Source organism: Takifugu rubripes, chromosome 8, assembly GCF_901000725.2.
Source record: "Takifugu rubripes chromosome 8, fTakRub1.2, whole genome shotgun sequence".
In the NCBI taxonomy this organism is placed as follows: Eukaryota; Metazoa; Chordata; class Actinopteri; order Tetraodontiformes; family Tetraodontidae; genus Takifugu; species Takifugu rubripes.
This window is the reverse complement of record NC_042292.1, coordinates 8,511,728-8,537,064: the sequence shown is the minus strand read 5'-3', so window position 1 is coordinate 8,537,064 and position 25,337 is coordinate 8,511,728. Positions and strand designations below refer to the sequence as shown.

The 25,337-nt window shown below is 45.4% G+C and overlaps 3 protein-coding genes across 4 annotated transcripts; 2 read left to right on the top strand and 1 right to left on the bottom strand.

Moving 5' to 3' along the window:
- The first annotated feature begins 1,264 nt into the window (after window positions 1-1,264).
- On the top strand, window positions 1,265-6,411 carry fbxo3 (F-box protein 3). 2 transcript variants are annotated; one of them, XM_029839579.1, is made up of 12 exons: window positions 1,265-1,405; window positions 2,338-2,427; window positions 2,559-2,722; window positions 3,030-3,144; window positions 3,225-3,429; window positions 3,549-3,594; window positions 3,719-3,803; window positions 3,896-4,018; window positions 4,088-4,203; window positions 4,288-4,395; window positions 4,497-4,579; window positions 5,162-6,411. In XM_029839579.1, exons 1-12 carry the CDS (start codon window positions 1,314-1,316, stop codon window positions 5,243-5,245), a joined length of 1,311 nt encoding a protein of 436 aa, XP_029695439.1. In that variant the 5' UTR covers window positions 1,265-1,313; the 3' UTR covers window positions 5,246-6,411. The 2 variants fall into 2 exon arrangements, with proteins under 2 accessions (XP_029695439.1, XP_003966674.1); XM_003966625.3 differs by having other exon boundaries at window positions 5,159-6,411.
- Window positions 6,412-6,602: 191 nt separating this feature from the next.
- On the bottom strand, window positions 6,603-9,077 carry LOC105416784 (chromosome alignment-maintaining phosphoprotein 1). Its single transcript, XM_011606322.2, has 3 exons — window positions 8,954-9,077; window positions 7,447-8,298; window positions 6,603-7,306 (listed from the first exon to the last, which is right to left on the bottom strand). The coding sequence occupies exons 2-3, from the start codon at window positions 8,288-8,290 to the stop codon at window positions 6,939-6,941; spliced, it is 1,212 nt and encodes a 403-aa protein (XP_011604624.1). The 5' UTR covers window positions 8,291-8,298; window positions 8,954-9,077; the 3' UTR covers window positions 6,603-6,938.
- nhsl1a (NHS-like 1a) lies at window positions 8,963-25,337 on the top strand. Its single transcript, XM_029839577.1, has 10 exons — window positions 8,963-9,039; window positions 9,805-9,860; window positions 15,833-15,943; window positions 16,200-16,327; window positions 17,443-17,677; window positions 17,772-17,903; window positions 17,991-18,307; window positions 18,396-22,132; window positions 22,974-23,061; window positions 23,951-25,337. The coding sequence occupies exons 2-8, from the start codon at window positions 9,845-9,847 to the stop codon at window positions 19,911-19,913; spliced, it is 2,457 nt and encodes an 818-aa protein (XP_029695437.1). The 5' UTR covers window positions 8,963-9,039; window positions 9,805-9,844; the 3' UTR covers window positions 19,914-22,132; window positions 22,974-23,061; window positions 23,951-25,337.

The following is a 25,337-nucleotide window of genomic DNA, read 5'->3' as shown; positions in this document are numbered from 1 at the left end:
TCAAGTTTTCATGTGAAAAAACAAGGGTGATGTTTTTTTCTGTCCTGTTCTTTCTCCAGGGAGCGTGGTGGAGCCATTTTCCTACAGCTGTCGCTGGTGACAGTCACGCCTGCTGCCGATTGCTAATCTACTGACTATTGAGGCCCTGGGCTCCTGGTCACCAGTGTCAGATGTTCCATCAGCTTTGTGGTCGATGTGGCCTCTGAGATTTGATTCATTTGAGCTTTGTGATTTTGTAATTGTTTCTTTGTTCTTTACTTCACTCTAAAGGTCACCACGCCTCCCTCCAAAGAATCGTGCAGCGTTCAAGACTTCTTTCATTTAAAATAAACCCTTTTGTTTCCTGTCTGCATCCTGGTCCTGTTCGAGCTAAACCTGAACAATGAGGTGGCCAAGGATATGGGGGTGGGGGTCTAGTAGTCTGGTTATTGGAGAGTTGACAGTAGATTTGGAGCTTCTCAAAGTCAAGCACAGTAAGAAGAGCTCTGATATTAAAAGGGAGTTTTACTATATTCTGGACAGCAGATATAAGAAATGGATCCAGATGTATACAGATGTGTCAAAGAACACACAAACCCATAGTGCAGTGATTCAGTATCTGCATTAACAAGTATCAAAACAGTGTCAGCAAGTCATCCAGGTTTAGTGATAGATATAATAGAGTACAGAAAATGTTTAGGGAAAGTGCTTAGTGTTGTTTTTGTGGACCCCAGTTCACATGGGGATCTGGGGGAATGAGAGAGCAGACAAGGTGGCAAAAGAAGTGGTGTTGAAAGGGAGGTCAAATTGTCAAAGTCAGAAAGGAAGAGTATTGTATGGAGGAAAGCAATTGAGAGGTGGCAACAGAATTGGGAGGCATTTTTTTCAATACAAAGGACGGTCAACTCATCGAGAAGGGGAAATAACAGAAAGGAACAGGTCGTAATAGCAAGATTACGAATAGGGCACAGCAACTTAAATAGTACCTTATATATTGTGGGGAAACATACAAGTGGGTTGTGTGAGCATTGGAGACAACAGAACATGGGCTTTTGGTATGTGGGCGGTATGGTGAGGAGAGGAGGCTGAGGGAAGGACTGAGGAGGATTGGGATGGATGGTGGGGACGAGAGGGGCATTGTTAGGCTTAGGGTTAGGGTTAGAGAATTCAGACGGAAGGGAGGAAGTTTTTAGATTCCTGGCTGACAACGGAATATTGCAAAGGCCGTAAAGAAGAGTAGAGGACATACACGTCGGTAGGTGGCAGTCATCCAGCAGCTTGGACGCGAACTGCCCTTAAAACCAAAAGAAGAAGAAGAAGAAGCGCCGATAACAATGGCAGCTTCCGCGGAGTTACGGGTGGATCAGCTCCCCGCAGATCCGTTGCTTCACATTTTATCCTTTCTCAGCTTCAGAGACCTGATCAAGTACGTAACTGACTATTTGGTTACAAATGGCTACAGGCAGGAGAAAGTGACCGTAAAAATGACGGCATTAAATAAGTGAATAAGCTGCAGAAGACGAGCGTCAGGCGGCTAACGTCAACACGGACGAACCAGAGCAGTGAAAGTACAACTAAGTGGATCCACCGTGACCCAAAACACACATAAAAGATAATATGTGTGGCCTGTGATGTATAAAGTCGACTTTAGAATTTAGTCATTTAGCTGTCACGTCCAGTTCATGTTGTTGCCGGTTAGAAATGCGGGGTTTCTAATAAGCAGCAGACGGGTTTTCTGACATTTAAGTGGTTTTGTGGTCATTTCAACTTAAATACAGACATATATATGTAGCGACATAAATAAAGTCATGAGACCAAACGTAGATTAAAAAGAGCCACATCGTGATAAAATGATGAATACTAACTAGAGCTTGTTAGCTGTTGTTAGCTGCTAATTGTTAAGTGAACCTTTTAATCCCATCGAGTTTGTTGGAAACATCATTTTTGTTAAAAAAAAAAAAATCATTACACTCATTTTGATTATTTTCAGTGGTGTACTTAGGTTTAACAAAATGTGAATAAATGCTGTCATTATCTTTATTTCAAAAGAGATATTGGGATATAAACTTTGAACAAGATGAAATTTAGCAGATCCCAACACACTGTTTTATTGTGGTGTAATGATCCATCGAAGCGTGTTTGTTTTTGTTGTAAAATACCACATATAAAGTCCCCTAATGGTGCAGGTCTTGCGATATTGTATTATTATAAGACTGTAATTAATTTACGTGTTAAAAGTGCTTCATTTAAAATCCCACCAGAAAGTTTTCCCCTTCTTTGTGTGCATTTAGTTCACCTTTGTATTTGTTAGTAGTAATTGTGTGCGTGTGTGTGGGGGTGTGTGCCTGTTTTCTGTAGTTGCAGTTATGTCAACAGAAGGATGAATGAATTGACCAAACACAACCCACTATGGAAAACACTTTGCTCCAAACACTGGCTGCTGACAGAGTAAGTCCTTTTCACTGCATCTATCCTATGCATTTGTCCAAAAAAAGCAAAGTACTTACTTTTAACTTTTGTAAAGGCAATTATTTCATTAAATCGAAAACTCAACACGATTCCTGCCTGGTCTTGAACAGCGCAGACCGGGTGCTGAGCGGCACATCGTGGTACTGTCTCTTCAGACAGTACTACAGGGACCTGGGCCGATACATCACGTACTACCCGGTGTTGAAGAGAGCCTGGGAGCAGCTGAAGACCTTCCTGCAGCAGAGGTGTCCACGCATGATCGCATCGCTCAAAGGTGCTGATTACAAGTCTTTAAATTCAGTGGTCAACTAAAGTCAGACGAGTTGAGCACTTGGATTTCTTTCCTGGAACATTCATGTTATTTATTTGTTATCTCAAGATTGATAGTTTTGGGGATTGGTCGTCAGTTTCAAAGGGTCTTTAAAATATTTTTATGTGAAGAAAAAGACATTTTTGGCTCTTATGCCACAAAGTAAAAAAGTAACACAAAAGTACTACAAAACCAAACCTACACCTGTGTAAATGTAAAATAACTTGAACGTCAATGTCGATAGAACGTTAAGTGTAATCTCCTCCGCCAGAGGGCGCCACCGAGCTGGAGCTTAACAACATCGAGGCTCAGATCAACGGCAGCCTTCCGAATGATTACCGCTGCTCCTACCGCATCCATAATGGACAGAAGCTGGTGATCCCAGGGTCAGTATCTCTCTGACAGCAGCTCCCAGGCCCAGCCCACCTGTCCTCCAACACTCTCCTTCCTGTCTTTGGGTCCGCAGGCTGATGGGCAGCATGTCGCTGTCAAATCACTACCGCTCAGAGGTGCTGCTGGACATAGAAACAGCAGGTGGTGGCTTCCAGCAGAGGAAGGGGATGAGACACTGCCTCCCACTCACCTTCTGCTTCCATACCGGCCTCAGCCAGTACATGGCCCTGGAGTCCGCCGAGGGGCGCCACAAGTTTGAGAGCTTCTACCCCTGTCCTGTACGTAAGCTTCCTCCACATTTGTAATCCACTTTTTCTGATTGTTTCACCGCTAAATGCAACAGGCTCGGAGTAGAGATGTCACAGTTTAACTAGCGTGAAGCATTTTTGTGTTTCAGGACCAGACGGCTCAGGATCCCTCAGCCATTAACATGTTCATCACAGGTCTGTTTCTTGTGTAGAAATGTCCTTAAAAACACATCAAAGCCTCACAACACTATAATTAGAAACAATTCACAGTATCTCCATTACAACAGCTAAGTTTGTGTTTTCATGTCTGTGTGTTCAGGTTCCAGTTTCCTCGATTGGTTCACGACCTACATCCACAATGTGGTCTCGGGGGATTTTCCAATAATCAGAGACCAGATCTTTAGGTAAAATCTGCTCATTTTCATCTTTATTTTTTCCAAATACAGTAAATACTCTTTCCCGCCATGACGGCCTCCTGTGATTATTACTCCTGCAGGTATGTGCACGATAAGGGTTGCGTGGCGACCACCGATGACATCACTGTTTCTGTATCTACTTCTTTTCTCCCTGAACTATCGTCGGTCCATCCGCCACATTTCTTCTTCACCTACCGTGTCAGGTATCCGTCAGTCTTTCCGGTCCGTCAGCACAGGTTCCTCCTCTGTTGTAACAGCAGTGCCTGTTTCAGAATAGAAATGTCGAGCAAAGCATCGCCTGAGGCTGCCTGTCAGCTTGATAGCCGGTACTGGAAAATCACCACTTCCGACGGCAATGTGGAGGAAGTCCAGGGGCCCGGTGTGGTTGGTATGCTGCTCGGGTCACATGATCGTTTGGTACAGCCATGATGGGCTGTTGCTCCAGGCTGATCCAGGCTGTTGGTGTTTACAGGAGAGTTCCCAGTCATGAGACCTGGAAAAGTCCATGAGTACTCCAGCTGCACCACCTTCTCCACCCACTCGGAGTACATGGAGGGTCATTACACCTTCCACCGGCTTGGTAATGTCCAACCGTCACTTCCTGTTTAGAGGGGTTAGGGTCCTCACCTGTGTAAAATAATCATCATCACAACAATCCTGAACTTGACTTTTATCTTTCAGCAAATAAAGAGGAAGTTTTCCAGGTGGCCATCCCTCGCTTTCACATGGTGTGCCCCTCCTACAGAGAGCCAGCGGGTCGAACGGTAGTACCCAGTTAAACATACCTCCCACAACTTACTGTTTTATGAGTAACACGATGACACAAGTTTCCAAACTAAAGTCAGATTACGAAAGAGAAATTATTCATCTGTCTATCTGATGAAACTTTGATAGACAGACAGACAGACGGTTGGGGTCAAAGGGCCTTTACTCCAGCTTTTTTTGCAAGGCTCTGTCAGATTGGATGGGGAACAGATTTTAGCATGTTCAGTTATGGATTTGGCCACAGCTGTGATTTTTAGGACCCTTGTTCTACTTGAACTTTCCCGTCTGCATCTGGGTGAATGCCGGTAAAGTCCTCTCATCATTTAAGAAGTCAGGCAACAGTTGCCATCTGCAGAGTTTCTCCCATCTCAGCTGTGGAAACTTCTGTTTTGGTTCCCAGAATAATGCACCTTTGGCTTCCATTGCAAGCAACACAAAAGTAGCTACATATGTTTGTACTGCCCCCTTCTATTTCTGGAGGTATCCTCAACAGTTATTTCAAAATTGAATCAGTGAAGAATTGTCTCATTAAAAAAAAGCTCTTTCTTGTGTCTTAATGGTCCCGATGTTGTCTCCAGCAGAAGACCTCGTCCAATTACATGTCTCATCTGGATGACAACGGCGAGGAGGACTGTGACGGAGACAGTGACAGTTCAGCGACCTGAGAGGAAACATGGCTACCGTGGAGGAGTGCGGTGCCCTCGCCACTTGGACTGCACCTCTCCTGTGACGTTGTCAGGGAAACCAGAGGGACTGTCAGTAATTTAAGGTCTGATTGATGGCTTAAAACTGTCATGGTGGCCTGAGTGGTTGTCCGACAGCAGGGATAAGGTAGTACCAGACAAAACCAGACTGGACAGAATTGCATTACGTTTTTTCCCAAAACGGTCTCATTTAAACTTGGACAGCGTGGCTTTAAGTTTATTGACAGCAGAAATGCAAAATAGCTGTCGTCTTTTTACAGTTTTCAGCTTTGTTTGATTTCTGTCAGGTTTAAGACCTGTGGGCCAGGGAGGAGAGAGTCTGAGCCTCACGGGAACCCACTGTTGGATATTTTAGATTTAAAATTTGCTGCCATGGTTAAAGTTCTTCTGAAGAATTTTCATGAAGTTTCTTACAGCATTAAATGAGCCTCTTCTTGCACGATAAATTCTGTTCTTGTCCCAAACGTTAACAATTAAAACAGTTTAGTCTGTTAAAATGCAAGTGAACCTTTCTGTCCTTAATTCTGCGCAAAAACACCTTTCCTTATTTTTAATTATGAAATTATTATTTCATTAATTTTGTTCATAGCTGCACTGATTTCACAGCCTCCAGCTAAGTATTAGCATTAAATTTGTAATTTGTGACGCTAATATTTCCTGTACTAAAAAGGTCAAATATTGCCATTGAAATAGAAATGTAACTCCATAATTTCCCAATGAAGCAGTGCCGAAATAATGCTTATGTTTACAGGGATGTCAGAACAGTAAAAATGCTCATTTATGTAATCCTGACATGGCAATTTTTACTTTTTATTCACATGCAACAGCTCCAGTCTGATATATGCAGAGAAAAGAATATCAATTAGCTGCCTGTCAGATTAGCAGGAAGAGGCGGGGCCATGCATCACTACCAGCAGTGGAAAATGGATCAACAGTGGTGGGATTTCTTCTTCTATGCTCACAAACCTTTGTTTTTATTTCCAGGATGTGATTGATTATATTTGTGTTTTTGGGTTATTTCTTCTGTTTATGGTGGAGGATGTGTCTGCACAAAACTTTATTGGTCAGTTTATTGTTTTGATGAATAAAAACAGATTTTGCAGGGCTGCTGTTTCCTGTCAAACAACCTCAGATTATTATTCTATTTTGTTAAAATTGACGTATATGATGATGAAATCATTTAAATATGTGCAGATGCTGCGGATAAGAACCAAAACGCGTTAGTTTGACTCGGTTGTGTTCCACATTAAGCGCTTGTCCACATGTATCCAGGTAGCTTTTCTGTCCTCCAACCCAAAAAAAATCCCATCCACACCAGTACGTTCAAGAAGAATGTATTGTTTGCCGACGGGCACCAAGAGGCAACGTCAACACAGTCACTTGTTAAAATGAGGATGAAGAATCTCAGAAAAAGTCAGTAGGAATGCTGTGGCATTAGAAAGCTCTCTGACTTCTTTCAGAATTATTACTTCTGTTCCAAAGTTGTCACCCCAATTTGATGTTCGCCCTGGTTTTACATCTTGACTTTGACAGTAAAAGTGTTATACTCTAAAAAGCATTAATAACCTACAGCACAAAGGTTCAAAGAGTGAGGAAAACACTGGTCTTCATCAGAAATCACATATAGATAAACAGGAACATTTTCCCTCAAATTTCAGTCATCATCCTTATCTTTTTCCTCATTGATCATCTTTGCTGTTTTCCTTCTTGTCCTCCCTCCTTTCCTTTCTCCCTTCTTGTCACACTCATGGTCATCCTCCTCTCCTCCTCTTCTTTCTCCCAGCTTGCCCTCATCCCCTTCCCCCCGACCTTCCCAAGCATTGCAGCGGCTGCAGTGTCTCTTGAAGCCGCCCAGGAAGTGGGACCTGAAGCAGCAGAAGGGGCAGATGTAGCGTCCCGGCCGGTGGGCCGAGGTCATGTGCTGCTGCAGCCGGCTGGGCAGGAAGAAGGTGAGGTGGCAGTCTTTACAGTTGTATGGACGCTCCACATTGTGGCTGCGCTCCACATGTGTGATGGCAAGACCTGCAAGGACACACAGAGGGACCCGTTCACCCAAACGCAGCCGTGTATGTGATGAGTTGACCACCGTGTTGACGCCATATTTTTCCCGAACATGATTTGATATGAGTTGTTGAAATCTCTCAAAAATGACAGACTTTTACCTTTGAGTTTGGTCTTCCAGCCACAGATCTGGCAGACAAAGCGGCTGGACACGAAGCGAATGACCTTAGCCGTTGCCTCCATTTCCACCCTCAGTAGCTCGCTGCTCAGGCCGGCCTCCTCGTCCTCCTCTGCAGCAGCATCACGCTTTATGGCCTGGATGGCGTACGCTCGTGGGATGTCGTGTCGCCGCACCACATGGTTGATGGCCACACCTTTTAGTTTGCTTTTCCAGCTGCACATCATGCAGCAGAAACTGACACCATCGAATATCAGCACACTTTCATCTCTTTCACCGTCTGTTTTATCTGCCATCTGGGAGGCATCGCCATTGTCACGATGACCTGCTTCTTCCACTTCGTCCTTTCCCTCACTGCACGTTGTAGGTTTATCACCTTCTTCTCCTCTCTGCTCCTCCAAGCAGCTCATCTTCGCAACATCTTCTTCAACTTTGCTGCTCTGCTTTCTTTTGATGCCGCCTTCCCCTTCCTCTTTCTCTTCCTCCTTCCTTTGCTCTGCTGTCATCAAAGGCCCCTTCTCACTGGTTTCTTCTGTTGCGGCCTCCCTCTCATCCATGCAGTGTTTGGTGATCACATGTTTGTAGACTTTGGTGAAATCTTTGCTAGTAAAGAAACAGTCAAAGCAGTGGAACAACTGTGCTGTGCTCTGATACATCAAGATGTTACCAAGGCGACCAAAGGCTGCGCCTTCCAGGTGTGTCGGGTGAGAGGCGGCGATGTGGGAGAGCTGGTGGGCGTGGCTCTTGGAGTAGAAGCCACAGTGGGGACACTGAAGGTGAGCTGCAACGCCACCCAGGTCACCACGGGCTTGCATGACAACAGACATGACTGTAACTGGCAGGGAGAAATGCAAACAAAGTTTAACATTTACAACCATGAAAGTATGAGACAACTCAGTATAAATCACTATAAGGTCATTTCATACATTTCTGTAACTTAATGGTCCTTGTAGTGAATGAGATAAATTCTCTGATTTAGGATCTCAATGTGAATAAATATATCTTTCTGACTGTCAAGCCATGTTGATCAACAACAAAACCAATTGGAGTATATCAGCAAGGTTTTTCTTCCTAAATATAACCCTCATTCGTCAAAAATATTAGTTGAACATTTTCTTGTAAGGCAAAGTTTGCATTTTACTCGTACAAAGCAGCCGTCACACATCATTATACAGGCGCATAACAGCAAATATTAAATGTCTTTCTTGATTATTTTTCGATAAAACTCATTTGAAAACTTGATTGAATATAACATTACTACACGTTATAGACACGTTATTTGTGCTTCATTACAGTGTAATAGCGGATAACATAATAATTATCCGTCGAACATTATTACAATTAATTTCTAAACTATCAAGCAACAGACGTATTACATCATGTCTGTATAGAATAGGTAATGAGTTTGAACTTTCAGATAAACGAAATTAGAATAACCATTTTGCCATATTTTAAAAAAAAATCTATTTTATCCTTTGGAGCAGACTCACCACCCGCCCAGGCGCGGACGCTCACTTCCGTGTTTACGTCCGGACCAGCCAATCAGCGTCGTTCTTTCCGCTCGTCACTTCACGAGGTATCGCGAGATGTTATGATCTTAAAAATTCTGGTTAAAGGTTTTTCTTCAGCTAAACTCGTTTATGGGTGCAATCACCGATCTAAATTTGACAATACGCTTTTTTTTTGATCATCCAACATTTAAAATCCAAAACCATATTTTTATTTGAGCATTTTTATATTTATCTTTTTTTTAACAAATGAAAGTTCGTTTGATTTCCAATCACAGTTGACAACAATTAAAACTGCCTGTTTATGGAGCATTTTTTAATAGCTCTGCAAAAATAAGCTTGACTGTGTCGCAGCTTATCGTAGTTGTTTTGGTCTGGAAAATGCCTGGTGTGATGGGAGGAGAGAGGACTGGGTATTGTCACATCATCACACATCAGAGATACTTTCATTTTGTGTTTGATCTGATTACTTGTCCATCTCTACTCCTGAGCATTACATCTCCTGAAGGACCTCTTTCAAATACTTATTTATACTTTCAAATTTCCATGAATAAATACAGATATTGGAGTGGAAAGGGATGCATAAATAGGTGAGAATTAGTTACTGAGATATTATGCAGTGGCAGTAGTATGATATAGGTATATAACCCACCAATTCACGGAGAGTGTATTTCCTTTTCATTGCCTCAGTGTTGGTGATGATGGGACTGGATTCAAAGAAGGGAGGGTGCTTTTGTTGGGGTAGAATGAGGCAGTACGGTAAGGAGAAATAGAGAGGGAGGGAGAAAGAGAGAGAAGCGTGCTGTGTGCCTGAACTTGTGTTTGTTGCTCAGATTCAAACACACGGAACGACCCCGAGCGAGTGAGGACGACATGTTCTGCATAGAAGGTGAGAGAGCCCAAGATTCTGTCAAAAAGCAAGAGAGTGTGTGTGTGTGTGTGTGTGTGTGTGTGTGCGTGTGTGTGTGTGTGTGTGTGTGTGTGTGTGCTTGCATGCATGCGTGCATGTGTATGTTGGTGCCAGCTTATAATTTTGGGAAGAAAGGACATTTTGGTTGGGGCTGTTTGAGGGTTAAGATGTGGTTTTAAAGTTAGGGTAAGAACCGCGTTAAGGTTTGGGTTGGGGTTCGGGGCCGTGGGAATGTGTGAAAGTCGTTTGAGCACAAATACAGCCAGAGAGAAATTAAACAAGGAAAAACAGTTAAGATGAATCCACACATGTGAACAGGTTCATTTGTGCATCTGGCCAATTGGAAGTTTGGTTCAGGAGGTGTTTATGAGTCAGACGTGTGTGTGTGTGTGTGTGTGTGTGTGTGTGTGTGTGTGTGTGTGTGTGTGTGTGTGTGCGTGTGTGTGTGTGTGTCTGTCAGTGATCACATTGACACACACGCTGGCTTGTTGAGGCAGGTTGAAACATCCCATTCAGCTTCCAAAACACAGCTGTTCCTCCCTCCAACACATGCTGACCTGATGTTGACGGAGCATCTGAACACACAGCTGCGTCGGCATGATTTTCACGCATTTATCTGAGTAAAACCTATAAATTCTTCACTTCTGTCACAAAGAAAAGCGTGCCTGCGGATACAGGCATGCTTTTCTTTTTTCAAGAATCAACATAAATGTTTACTTCCTTTTCTTCTGATAATCAAAATTTTCCCTACTGGCTGCACCAAAAGCTAATGGCTAACCTAAACCACTGAAGCAAATAGGAAGGAGCACTTCAGTTGTGCAATGAAGTAGCCTCGACAGTCCCCCTCTGGAGGCCAAATTAAGATAAAGTACCGTCAAGGGTCACTTTCTAGTTAGTAGAGCACAACAAAAAACCCACTGGGGCTTTTCCGGTGAGATAAGAATTAACTATACAGCCCCTCGGGCTCAATCAGTGAGTCGCAGCTTTATTTTGATGAATAAATCCTTAGTAAGTTGTCGAGCTTTCTTTATGTCTCCACTCCTTTTCCAGTTTATCAGCTAACTGCACCTCTATTTCCACCATTCCCTGCTATGCTGCTGTAGCTGTCGCAATCTAGCCCACATAATGACCTGTCCTGTAAAGTATCTCATTGAAGCTTTCTGCATTTTGGTGTGTGTGTGTGTGTGTGTGTGTGTGTGTGTGTGTGTGTGTGTGTGTGTGTGTGCGTGTGTGTGTGTGTGTGTGTGCCCCTGTCCTGACTTGTCCCTGCCTCTCAAACCCGCCCCTGGTGTGGGGCACATATAGAGGATGTACGCGGGAATAAAAACAATGTTTTCTGGAGGTAATGATGGAGCCAGTCAGCCACGTAGGGAGATGAGGTGTTTGGAGAAGAAAGGTTTCTCGGTGACCTTGTGCCGTCTGACTCTGTGATCCCAACATCGAATTTACCCTGTTTGACTCAATAATACAGTATCAGGCAACATGTGGTGCGTTGAGGTAAATACCTGTCCCTCAGTGGCCATCTGCAGACCTGGATAATCCCTGTTAGCAGATTAGAGGTGGAGAGAGGAGAGCAGCGACGCTTCACAACCACCATAACTGTAGGCTGTTCTGGACTCTTGTGGACTTGTTTGGTGTTTTGGTCGCAGGTCTGAGGGGAGACGTTTGCTTAAGTTCTGTGAATTCCATGCCAAATCTGAAACTGGGTGTTTGGCTCCTTTTGAAGGTATTTTTCTGACAAGTTTGTGGGGCAAAACGTCACGTAAAATTTAAAACTTTACTGACACTTTTTTAAGCTCTGGACTTTGATATTTTTTCTGTTTGAGTCAAAAATCTGGAAGCAACTAAATCTTGAAACCATGGATTTGGTGCGGACAAACTGGCAGAGTGTTTCTGAGGGTAAAGTTTGGTGACCTGGATTCAGCCAATCAGCAGACGGGATAAGATGATTTCATATGTGGAATGCCTGGGCGGTGACGGGGCCGGGCACGGAATGGCGACGCGTTGTTGGAACAGCAGTCCCGACGAAGAGCAGGACGAGCTTCTGCCACGTAAGCTGGCTGCGCTGCACCCGAAGACAGAGGGCAGCCTTCGCCGGCGCCTTCTCAGCGCCAGAATCCACCAGCACTACGATGCCATCGTGGCAGTGAATGGAGGCAACGTGGTCAGGCTGGAGTCACCCATGGGTGACAAAAAAGCCCCCACACCCCACTTTCAGAACTCAGGCAACAGCCCTTGGTATCGGCATCAACACTTCTCTCCTCGAGCCCATGTCCATCCTTCTCTGACCCCAGAGACTCATGGGAAACTTTTCTCTGCTGTAGACGTTTATGGGAAACCTAACCAGCATTCCACAAACCTCCAGCTGCCACGTTCCACCTGCCTAGTCATACCCCAGAGGAGCCAAACCCCAACCCCAGAGGCCAGTCCTGGCTACACTGTTCCGGAACCCTCTCCGATCATTGGCCAGGCAACCGCCAGAGGGCAGGAAGTACCACCACAGTACTTATATCAGCCCAGCAGGGTGCGCAGGAGCAGATTCTTTCGCGTTCGTCCACGTTGGGGCAGAAAGTCTGGATTTGAGGCCAAACCAACCACACCCCTTTTAAGGAAAGGTATAACCACTTTTTTATTGATTTGTCTGAGCATACATCCTCTTACTTGGGAGATTGGGGACCTAAATAAACCTGCTTTGTTTTATTTTCGGTCTTGATGGTACCCAAATCGTCCATTTTCTGAGAAAATTCATGGACCAGTTGTGTGTTGAATTTTGAAAGAAGATACTGCATGGATAAAATATACCCACTCAAAGTCTCCTTTACATGTAATGCATATTGGGTTACATTAGACTAACACACATTTACATGACTGCTTCCACAAAAGCAAATATTCTGAGTCGGACTTGAACCCTGACGCACCAGCTGCAGATCACACTGAGCATACTAACATTCATGGCATTGATGTTTGATCAATAATGCATCTCAGTTCCACTCAGATTCCCAGAGTTAAAGCACACGCACCCTCACAGAGGAAACAGAGCAGCTCTCTCTGCCGTAATTAATTCCCCCGTGTGTGTAATCCGTAAGTGTCTGTTCTTGTGAGCAGGGATTAGCTTTGCTTCCATACGCCAGCTAATGGCTAATTCCGGGAGCAACAGACAAACAGCTGCTACCTGTTAGCATCAGCTAGTGTTTACCTGTGACCAAAACTATTTGTAATTTTACATTTCAGGTTTGGGGCACGCACACACACACACGCACGCACGCACGCACACACACACACACACACACACACACACACACACACTCACACTCACACTCACACAAAGAGCCCTCTGAGTTTAGTGTTCCATTTATTCCAATCTGACACCATCTCAAAGCTCCCATTTAGTATCTAATTAATGAAACTAATTATAGTGGTACAGAGGTAATGACAGACAGCGAGGAGGACAGACAGACATGCATGAAGACAGAAGTAATTAGCTGCTCCACTGGCCCAGATAGTTGGCACACTTACAGACTGGACCTGTCCCAGTTTGTGATGACTGATGAACAGTACATCACACTCATATTATTCTTAGCCCCTCTGGTGACTGTACCCGTACTGTTGTCTTCCATGTCACTACTACGTCAGTGCCTATTTAACCACAAAGGTACTCTCTGAATTTCATGACAATCCAGGCCTTATTTTCATTTTTATCCACAAAGAGGGAAAAGCACAGCCACAAATTAAAATTCTGTCCGGTTTCCAAAATTTTGACTTCAGTATGTAGCCCCTATCAGTGCCCCACCCACCTCACACGCCCCTCCACCTACAACTGTACATTTTCAAGCCTTTTTAAACGTGGGTGGAGTCAGGAGCGGCATTTTTCCCTCACAGGTAACACCGGTGGGGTGGGGCACCTGCTGTAGGCTTTCTCCAGAAATAAGAAGCAAGTTCTGGTTCAGAGTGTGTATCAGCACAGATTTCAAAGACCTGTGGAAGCCCTCCAGGGCTCTCTTTTAAGACTCAGCACAGCTGCACACATCTGCACACTTTTGTGGCAGCAAATCAGCCCATCCAAAACATCCGCCAGGATTCTTCTTATATGTCTCTGACAGTTGACGAAGAGGCGGCGATGTCCAAATGTCACCGCGGTCCCCACAAGGGTAGAGACTAAATAAGACAGAAACCCCACAGAGCAGTAGAACAGAGGGAATAAAAGATCAACAGTCTGAGATCTGAAGACCTCTGATGCACACGCATGCACACACACACGCACACGCATACACACACACACACGCACACACGCGCACACATACTTTATTACTGCAGTATTTGTCGTTAACCTTCATCACCTCAGGGCTCACCTGAAGGGCACACACGTGCACTAGCTTCCTGGTGTTGGCACCCTGTATGCGTGCTGTGTGTGTGGGTGTTTGCGTGTGTGTGTGTCGTGTAAATGATATGAAAATGCGTGAGAGAGGGGCGAGTTAAAAAGAGAGGGAGGTGGGAGCAGAGCGGAGCTGCGTTGCTGCTGCGCAGTCTGCTGCAGCTTCGGCATGAAGAGTGTGTGTGTGTGTGTGTCCGTGTCCGCGTGTGTACAGTACCGGTCTATTGTGTCGTTATGGTTCTGATCGCCACAGCAATCAAATCAGTCCTTCGATATATCAACAAAACCAGAGGTGAGTGTGTGTTTGTGTGTGCATGCATGTGCATGAGCACATGTGTGTGTGTGTGTGTGTGTGTGTATTAGCAGCATGTTGTACATCTGCAGTTTTCTGTATTTACTGGATGTGTGAGTGTTGTGATTTTAGGTGAATATGTGTAGTTTTATAAATTGGATCGTTGGTCTCTGATTGGCTCCCAGTTTAAAGTAAAGACAAGGGGCATAAACTAAACTGCCAGTAACCTTAGCAACAATATGACAGCTGACTGACACAAAACATCTTTAAAGTGCACAAATTCTGCATCTAAAACCTCCAGTGTAGCTTCAGGACTCTTTTCTTTTGCCTTCAAAATGGTTGAGAAGCCTTTCAAGGACCTCTGACAGAGCTGGATGACCTTTTTCTATATTTCAAGTTTATGAATGACAAAATTAGTCCTGGAATATCCGTCACGATGGGTCCTTTGTTCAGGAATTACAAAGCCAGCTGTGGAGTCTCCACACCTTTTTTCAGGACTCAGGACACTTCTTGAACTTGATTAATGGGAATTGTTAACCCTGTCAATAGTTCTTGAGGATTTTCTTTTTCAATGACCCTTGTGAAAGACGACAGGGAGGTTCGGTAGATCTCTTTGAAGTAGCCTGGAATATGGTCACATCTCTCTCAGAATATGTGATGCATTTTTAAGGACCTTTCAGGACCTCTGTATTTCCTGAAGACACTTCCTGAGTGTGCTTTGGGATTTTGAGTATCAGGCCACTGACTCCCAGACACCCTCGGTCTTGTCATAGAATATGCTGAGGATTAATTAAATTTACCATGGCAACATAAAATCCTGCTTCCTGATTGGCTCTTCCAGAAAGTGTTTTGAAGTCTCACTTGGAAAGTTCTAATCCTACATTAAATTAAATTTTGTCAACCTTGAACAAAATGCTTTGTTCACATTTTAGTTTTGATTATTTATTTTACTTTCATCCAGTTCTCGTTAATTGTGGAATCTCCCAGAATCTTGTTGATTTAAACCTGTCGGCTGGTGTTTCTGTCTTTGAAAGTGTGAAAATCTCAGTGTAATGGCTCGTTTCCGCAGTGCTTCTAAACTGCTGACAGCTAAGATGTGAACTCTGCATCCATTCACACATCTGTCCAGCAGCTAGTCCATCTGCTACTCCTTCTCAATCAAAGCCCACAGGCACCACGTGTCTCTGAGGTCACCTTCAGAAGCGCTGATGCTGCGACAGTCATCGTCGCCGTTTCTGTGGGAATGAGATTAACTCCAGAATCCTCCGTTTGTCTTTGTCTCTGCAGCTGGGGATGGAGACACTAAGTGGTCTGTTCACTACTCGACCCAGAAGCCCAAACACAGCATCTTCTTCATCCCTGGGAAAAGACGATCTGGCAGCGCAGATGACCTGCGAGGTCAGAGGTCACCACAGAGCACCACCACATGCATAGATGGAGATTTATACAGGAAGACAGACAGTGACACTGCCATCTTTTTAAAGATTCTGGTTCAACTCCAGGTCTTCTGCGTCTCTTGACTGGTGTTACTGTCCCCACAAAATACAAATTAATTAGAATGTCCCACTTTTGTAGCTGCGCTGTCAATTAATTGTTTCCTCTGTGTTATTTGGTATGGAGTGTAAAAGCTCTGCGTGTGTGTTTGTGTGTGTAGCTTGCAACAGACTGACTCAGCATGGCCGCAGCCAACCTGGCATCTCTGAGCCCCACCCACCCAGTCCACCATCCTCTGGGCCAGACCAATCAGGGCGCAGACGGTGGAGGGAGAAAAGCAGGAAAATGGTTGGTTGGTCGGTCTCTCTCTTTCAGACACACACACATACACATGCACACACACAAGCACGTTTTCGTCATTTCATCAGGGATGCTGCGCTTCCTCATGAATATTCATTTTCTGAATTGACCGTGGGCTAAATGCTCCATATAGGTCATCATGGAACAGCAGCAATGATAGCGGGGATGTCATTTTGTATTCTGGAGGGTGACACAGGCACGCTCCTTTCTATGTGTTTTAGGATAAAATGTCTCTCAGGGACTTGCTCAATGATTTGGATTTACCAATTATTTCAGTTTTTGAGAAATGGCATATCAAAATCGTCATGTGTTCAGTACCTAAAGAAAACACTGCATTTATTTCTTCCCTGACTACAAAACGCACTTTTCCGCCATCTGCTGGTCAACCTGAGCTACTGGCGGTTCTCAAATAACGCGTCATCGTTTGAGCGTCTCCGTGGACAAGTATTCACTTCTTTTGTTCTTGTGTTTTCCCTCCATTTAGAGGTGCAGATTTCTGGACTCTCTTTCTCAGTCTTGCTTTGCAGATTGTTTCAAGTTAAAAGTTTGGAGGAGAAAGGTAAACCTAGATCGTCTAGACGAGACGAGTAGAGTAGCGGGTTTTGAACCCCCATCTTAGAGTCTGGAACTTCCTCCTTTTTTCTTATTTGTAAAATTTTCACTGTCGTAATTGCTCTGTTAGAATTCCAGTAGATTAGCAAGCTTATAAGCAGAACAGACCACACTCACTGGTTTGTTATGTGGCCCATCAACTAAGAGCTGGACCAGCTGCAAATATGAAAATTCTAGCATTTGGAAGAAGCGTGCAATGGGAGTTTGCAGATCTGTCTGTCTATATTTGTGGCGCTCCAGTGAAAGTGGGGCTCCAGGCAGTCCAGTACAGTCAATGACAGTTGAGTTGATCCAATGTGAAGCACTCAGCAGTATTGGTGATGAGAGTATAGATCGCAAGACCTGTCCTGAACCCTTTGGCTGGCACAAATTCATTTTAAATTGTGTCTTAAAATGGGTAGATTTTTATCCTACTTAATTCTTTCTCCAGGACGCATCCAGGATAAAAGAGTTTGATGCTGAGTATGATTTGCCTGTGTGTCTATGCCCAGTCCTCAGCTTTCTCAGACGAAGAAGAGACCTTCTTCTTGAACAACACTCGGCCCATGACCCCGCTGGTCCTCAACCCCATCCACCACACCTCACATTGGGATGACTTTGCCCCTCCGTACGAGCCGAGAGTGGACGTGGAGGTGGAGCAGCCACCCAGACTTCCAACACCAGAGGAGAGGATGCGGCAGCAGGCAGAGGCCATTGCAATCGCTGTCGTCCCAATTAACATAACAGGTCTCAAGCAAAACTCACATATGAGATATAGTCAAAACAAAATGACGAACAGAGGGACATCTCTTTTTGTGTGTTTGTTCCATTTGTGTTTCAGGAGAGAGTTTTGATCGTCAGGCCAGTTTTAGAAGAGTCGCCTCCAACAATGACTCGTTATCTCAACGATACTGTAACCTGAGCCGGCGCAAGACGATTACTGGGATGCCCACTAAGTCTCCCGAGAAGACCAGTACAGATCTCATCCTTTTCTAAATACACTGACCTCTATAGTTCATGTAGTTTGTATAAATCCTTAACTTTTAACTTTTCGCTCCAGGAATCTCTACCGTAATTCCAGGCCAGTTCTCAACCGTTGGCCGGCCTGGCTCGTGTCCCCCTGTGCAGCAACGACAAATAACAGCGAAGGAAGAGGGAAATGCCAGAGAGCTGGGTTTCTTAACCACAAGGAGGATCCGAGCTCCCAGAGGCGAGGGGATGTCCAGCCTGATGGCTTCCCTCACCTCTCCCACCCCTGTAAACACTGGCCAGGTCCGTAGCCTCCCTCGCCTGGCGACTAACTCTTCCTTAGACTCTGAGGCCAGCTGTAATAGCATCTCCTACAGAGCACTCAGCGCCTCATCATCCTGTTCTCAGGTCAGTTTAGAATTGATACAAGAAAAAGTGTCTTTTGGATGGAAAAGTAATTCTTCATTTTTGTTATTTTGTTTTCCTCTTGTCACAGGATATGCAGAGGTTTCCCAATGATACCCAGCTCCTTCTGTCGCTGAACCCTTCTACCACACAAATTACAGGGTCTCCTTCCCCCTCTGCTCCTTCTCCGCCCTTCTACCCATCGTCCTCCTCGCTTCCCAGCTCTCCAAGTCTTCCCCAGAAATCTCAGTGGAATGAAAGGGATGCGTTTGTGAATATGCTGGGCACCCTCCACCACCTCTCATCTTCCTCCATTGCTGACTCTGAGTCCCAGTTCAGCTACCAGGTGCAGGGTGACCAGGCTGCTTCCCTCCAGGACGCCCAGAGCTCCTATACTGGTGGCTCCTGCAGTGAGACATGGAGCTACCGCTCCCTCTCCCCAAGCTCCAGTGTTCATAGTGACCAGATCAGGGATGAGTGGAATACCATGACACGGGACATACAGAGGAGCTCTGCAGAAGGTTGGACTCTGGATTCCCTGTTGTGTTCTGGTCGCTCCCCCCCTCCTCACACTGACAGCAACTCTGTGTGTTCAGAGGAAATCCCCACAGCTTCCTTTCTGAACTGTGAGAAACGGAAGCAGAGCACTTCTTCCACATCCTCTCGTAGCATCACCCGCAGCGTCTCCCTCCGCAAGTCCAAGCGTCCCCCCCAACCACCGCTGCGCTTTGACTCTCTAAGAAGTTGTCCAAGTCGTACCAAACCTTGCCACTCCTCCTCCAGTCCCCGTCGCAAGCACACCACCCAGCGGGGATCTGCATCATCTCCTAAAGCCTTCCATGACCCCTGGGTGCCCAGGTCCACCACCCAAAGACGCCAGAGCGGGTTTAACTGTGGAACAGTTTCCTCTTTTGAGTCATTGGGGGGAGTCACACAGGTGGAAACCACCGTTCTTCAGACCGAACACCTGCCACCAAGTCCTGGTGACTTTGTCGTGGATGTCTTTGCCCCAGGGTCCCCAGGCTCAGAGGAGGAGGGCCCCAGATTTACTACCCACCCTCCACAGGGTGAACCCAGGCTGCAGCGACTAGCCTCACCCTCCAGTGGCTACTCCAGTCAGTCCAACACCCCCACTCCTGGAACTCCCGTGTCCTCCCCCATTACCCCCTCTTCTCCGCTCACACCAAGTCCTCTTTTCCCATTTCCATCGACACAGACCCCTTTCTTCCCCCCGTCCCCTACTTCGCTGCCCAAGCAGAAGTCTCTGGGTCAGAACAGACCAAAGCCACCGGTGCCAGAAAGGAAGTCATCACACCTGTCTCTTTCCTCCTCATTTTCTTCCACATCGTCCCTCTCCTCGTGCACCTCCTCAGACTCCTCGGCTAAGCATCCTCTTCTCCCTCCTCCCCCTCTTCCACCTCCTCAAACAGAATGTGTTCCCCCTGTATTTTACTCCCCCCTTTGTGAATCTCCCGCTTGTCCCGACTTTCTGCCCCCACCTCCCCCTCCTCCCCCTCTCCCATCTTACATGCTACCCCCTCCTCCTCCTCCCCCCCCCTCTTCCTCCAACTCCTCGCCCACCTCCTCCCCCATATTCATATGCCATTAAACACGCTGCCCATCAGGTTGCTGTATCCACCCTATCATCATCGGTAAACTTCACTTTCACACCTGCTCCTCCATCCTCTCTCCTTCATCCTTCAGATCACCTCACATCTTCTCTTGATGCCCTTCCCCTCCCTCCTCCACCACCACCTCTACCTCCACCTCCAATGCCACTGTCATGTTGTCCTACCTGTCCTGCCACCAGCCTCCTTCACCCAGGCAAGTGTACAAGTAGAGCTTCTAAGGCGGCTTCACACCCCCCCCCCCTCGTCACTGCACAGGCATTGCAGAGCATCAAGCTTCGCTCTATTAAGAACCAAGAAGTGCTGTCCGCTCGTGTCCCACAAGCTAATGAAGCTCATTCAGATGGTGCAGTTTCTGATTTCGTTGCAGCTGAATCACAAAATAGTTCTGAAGTCACCACAACTTGCGGTTTAAGTAATAATGCTGAACTTTATGACCCAATACAGTCTGGGCAGATGTTAGATTGTGATCCTTCAACAACAGTAGACAGTGAGAAAATACCCAACAATGAGTCTAGTCATACTAATTATCACAATCTACCAGCTGTTGTTACTCGCTCAGACAACCAGTCACACTCTGGGTCTAATCTGATCCAATGCAAAAGTCCACAAGAATTCCAGTACAGTGAAAGGAATGAAAATTCAAATATATATGCTGCATTAGCAAGCGATTCCATTTCTGCTTCATGGGTCAGAATGTCTTCTAGCCCAGGCAAAAACCACATCGAGTCACCTATGCAGCTATTGTCTTTGCAGCAACCAGCCACAGAAAATATATCAATATATCGCAAGCAAACAGAGCTTCAAAAAGAAGAAAACTACAGAGATTCTTCCTACTTGAGCCCCCCAGAGTCCCGCAGACACAGACAAGCAAATAATACAAACATCACAGAAATTAGGAATCCAAAAGTCACTGAAGGGACTCTCACAGCAGATCGTGATTTTAAGTGTAACAGGGTCTGTAAGCCTGGTAGCCCACAGAAGCGCTGCACCGCGGAGAAGCCGATGTTGCCAAAGAAGCCCGATCTTTGCATCTTGGGACGCATAGCAACGTCAGTTAACAGACAGGGAGCCTGTGAATGGAAGAGCAGAGGAGAGGTCATAGTACAGTCCTCTGATCTCAGCCCACCAAGGCTTCCTGACAGCACTTTCTGCACAGCGTTGCATCCAGATCTGACCCACAGTGGTGCTGAAGGAAAGGCAGAGCCCGCTAATTCACCCGAGAGCATCACAGCTTTGCCTACAAACGCGACAGCTGCTGACGCAGATCCAGCCGCTCCTTCTCCTCAGAAACCACCAATTTTGCACAAAAAGCCACAGTTTTCACTGATGTCACTGAAAACAACCGAACTGACCTGTTCTAGAAGCACAGCAGGGGTCTCCAGAGGGATGTCTGCAGTGTGTGACCCTCTGGAAATGAGTACGATGGGAACCGAAGGGAACGTGGAGACCATGGGTGTCCATTCCCCAGCCATTCTGGGTATTCTGGAGTCCAGTAACTTCAACAAGCCGCAACATTCTTCATCAAAGAAATTTAGTACCTCAGATTCTCAAAGAACTTCATCCAACTGCAGAACCTTAGGGACTCACAAAGCCCCCTCGTTACAGACGGAAGCGTACAGGTTGGGAAGAAGCGGGTCTGGATGTGGGGATATCCAGCGAAGAGTCATCCGTAAAAATGAAGAGAAAACAATTCAGTGGACGATGATGAGGTCATCTCTGGCTGAGGCTCAAGACGAAGATGAGAGAGTGGAAGAGGGAGGCACAAAGATTCTCACCACACCGTCCATCACCAGGAAGAAAGTGAAGTCAAGGAAGAGGAGAAAGAAGGGGGCAGGGAGGCAACTGTTAATGATGTCATCCACAATGGAGCCCTTTCCCTCTTCATCTTCATCTTCATCTTCATCTTCATCTTCTTCATCTTCATCTTCCTCCTCATCAGACGATGACCGAGAAGCAGTGAAAAATCGGGAAAGGGGCAAGAACATGCCCCCCTTTCCTACCAGAGTTTACTTTGAAGACACCAGCGACTCTGAAAGCCCCTGTGCTGTGGTTGGTCAAAGCCTGCACTCGCTCAGCAGCATGCTGTCCTCTGACAGTCTGCAGGTCGAGTTGTCCTTCCCAGACCTCCAGATCCAGGAACCAGGAGAAGCTGAAGACAGGAACCAGGAGGTGGAAGAAGCCAGCGGACCTCTAGATGGTAAAAATCACCTGAGGACCTACTTTTTCTCAGGATTTCAATTAATACAATATAATAATACTTCCAGTGGCTTCCTAGTACGCTAGTTGTGTTTGACGTATAAGACTGGCTTTGGTGAAGCTATCTTGAAATCTCCTGTATGTCCCTCAATAACCAGTGCACGTGGACCCGCTCTTTTTATTATAACCAGCCCATTTATCCTCTCTGTGTGATGGTGAAGACACTATTAGGTTTGGTTCAGTTTGGTTTAGTTTGGTCCGTTTTGTCAAAGGATATCAAAACATGGCCATGTTCATTTATAGCTTTTCTAAATAACAAAATTCAAAGAAGATGAGCCTTTTTGTGGGATCTAGGTACTCTTTGTTATTGAGTTTAAGGGTTAGCTCTGCATCTAAAATCTGTCTTGCCCTTTAGGAGAAATAGGCCAACACGAGCTGTCTCAAACTAAAGTGCTCATCACATGATAGAATAGCTGAGGGGAGCTGCAATGGTTGTTGTAAAAGACCTTCAAAAAATGCTTAAGATAATATTCAAAATCTGACTCTGAATCCATGTGGTGTAGCTTCTCCCCTTGTCTTCTGAACCGCTTTATCCCATTGCTAAATGTTTGCTAAAGGACTTATTTTGGGAATTTTTATATATTTCAGAAAAAGATTATCTTGTCGCTGAAATATGCAGCTATTTCAGCAAAGTGCACTTGTACCCAGGCTAGCTCAGTCAAACATCCTAAATAACGTCTTTGATTTCTGCTGTTAATCTTTGAAACCACAGTTTTATTCAAAAGTGGGCATAACAAGATTCATGTTTCCGGCCGGTTTTCCCTCATTCTTGTTTCCCCCAGATGATGTTTTTCGCAGCGTTTCTGCGGATCAGCTGCCTGCACAAAGCCACCCTCGAACCACCCAGGATTTGTTTGCAATCATCCACAGGTAGCCACACGGTCTCCGGGTCCTTATTGCACATATTATTGGGTCGCTTTCTCTCATCACAAACGTACATTTTATTCAATTTAACAAGAAATTTAAAGTTTAAAGTTATTAATGCAAATGAAGTACAGGCGATTACAGACGTAGTCAAATCTGTGGCGGATTTAACAAACAACTGAGCACATTTCCACTCCTTTTCTTGCTTCCCTCCTCTGCCTTTGTGAAGCAGTGCAGTGTGGGAAGGCAGAGCGTGAACACCCTGATAGAGAGGGTTTATCTGCAGGTAATAAAACGCAATCCTCAATCGGTTCTAATAGATCCAGCTTTTCCTACTTCCTTGAGAAACATCCCACGTTTAGGTTCCCAACCTCCTTCTTTGTTGTTCTCTGTCCCATTTCAAAATGTAAAAAAGGGAAATGAGCTTCCCAAGCAGTACGTTTAGGTCCGGCATGTTGCTGGACTGGCTGGAAAGGTCTGGTTTGTGGGAATAAAGGCGAAAGCTTCACATCACAGCCGCAGGTCCACCTGAACCACAATCACATGACCCAGCAGGACGGGCTGTTGGAGTGGGAATGATTTTGTACCCTCGTTGCACCAGATTCTAAATTTAAACTCGAAAATGATTAATCACATTAAAACCAATTTGTGCTTTTCTTTCCTTTTATATTTCTCAGCTTTAACCCTGTACCCTTGTTTTCTGCATTGTTGGCCTTTTGTCCATATACTTTTGATCAAGTGTAGTTTAGTTTCCCAGGATTCCAGGGCAAATGTTGTGTGTTGTGGTAATTCATGCTTTAGAATGATGAGCTGGAGGCCTTTGGGTGGTTTGACAACACTTGATAGCCCAACGCAAGAATGTAATTGGGGACTTTCTGGGATTTTTTCCCCTTAGGTCAAAGAGAAAACTGTTGGGAAGAAACTACTCAGAAGATGACAAGCACTACATCTCATCTTCATCCTCCTCCTCCTCCTCCTCCTCCCCTCCTCCGCTCACCACTGCAGCTTTCACAAGATCTTCCAGCAGCGAGAGCTTCAAGGCTCTTCTGCTGAGGAAGGGCAGCAGGTACGATCTGTCTTCGCGAATCTCAGCTGTGGAAAGGCTTCGCCGCCCTCTCGACCAACCCCGACTCGAACCCGGCCCAGATGGCAGCGCCGTGACTGATCACATGGTTCTGAAATTTCCGGTGTCTCCAACATCTCTGTGCAACCAGAGCTTGATATTGAGGCAGAGGGATCCGACACCTACTCACCTGATCCTCACTTCCTCCTCCTGCTCCTCTCCTTTCTTTTTCTTCTCCTCCCACACAACGCGCCCCCGACCTCTCACTCCTCCCTGCTCGGCCAGTCGACGCTTCGCTGCCCGCTGCCGCCTCTACGCCGCCCCCATGACCGCCATCTATGAGGCAGACAGTGAGGAAGAGGAAGCCAAGGATGACCTTGAGGTTTTTATCGGGCCTTCAAGAAATGAAGGACTTAGGCTGGTGGAGAGTTTCTGAGAAAGATGGACCAAACTTACCAAAACCCACCGGGTAGTCGTCTTTCTCTTTGATGCACCAGAAAATCCGTGTTCTTAAAAGGACGTTCAACATCGAGAAGGTCAAGAAAAATTGCAGGATGAGGCTGTAATTTTCTGTGTTTCTGGATCTACCATCCAGTTATTGTATTTAAAATCACTTAATGTTTATCTTTTCCATCTTTCTAGCTTTTTGTACCTGTTATATACAGTAAATCTCACAGATGGATGGGTCCATCTCTTCTCTGTGTTGGGAATTTAATTTTAAGAACTTGGTAGTTGGGAACCCACCTAAGCTGAAATCACATCACATCAGCCCAGATGATCTAATTCTGCCATCATAATGGGATCATGACTCCCCCAGACAATAACTGTGTTCCCTTTCGGTGTTTTTAAATGGCATTTTTGTGATCATGCATCATCGTTTTATGCTCGGACTGACTAAAGCATTTGTGAATAGTTTATTTTGTATCCATCACCCTCTCAAGCTCATTTGTTACCCTCTTTTAAAAATGAACAAGCGGCCTTAAGGCCATTCTGTCATTAGGGTTATGTTATCAATACTTTTTCTTACTTTCCAGTAGCTATCTAATCCAGACTGGAATCTCTATTTCCAGCATCAAAGCTGTGTTTTTCTTCAGCTTATTAGAAGATCAGATGTTATGACAATGATTAAGACGATTCACTGCTTAGAAACATGATGGTGTCTTTGTGAATTTAGCATAAAATGAATTTAAACAAAAGGCGAAAGTATGAGAATGACTAA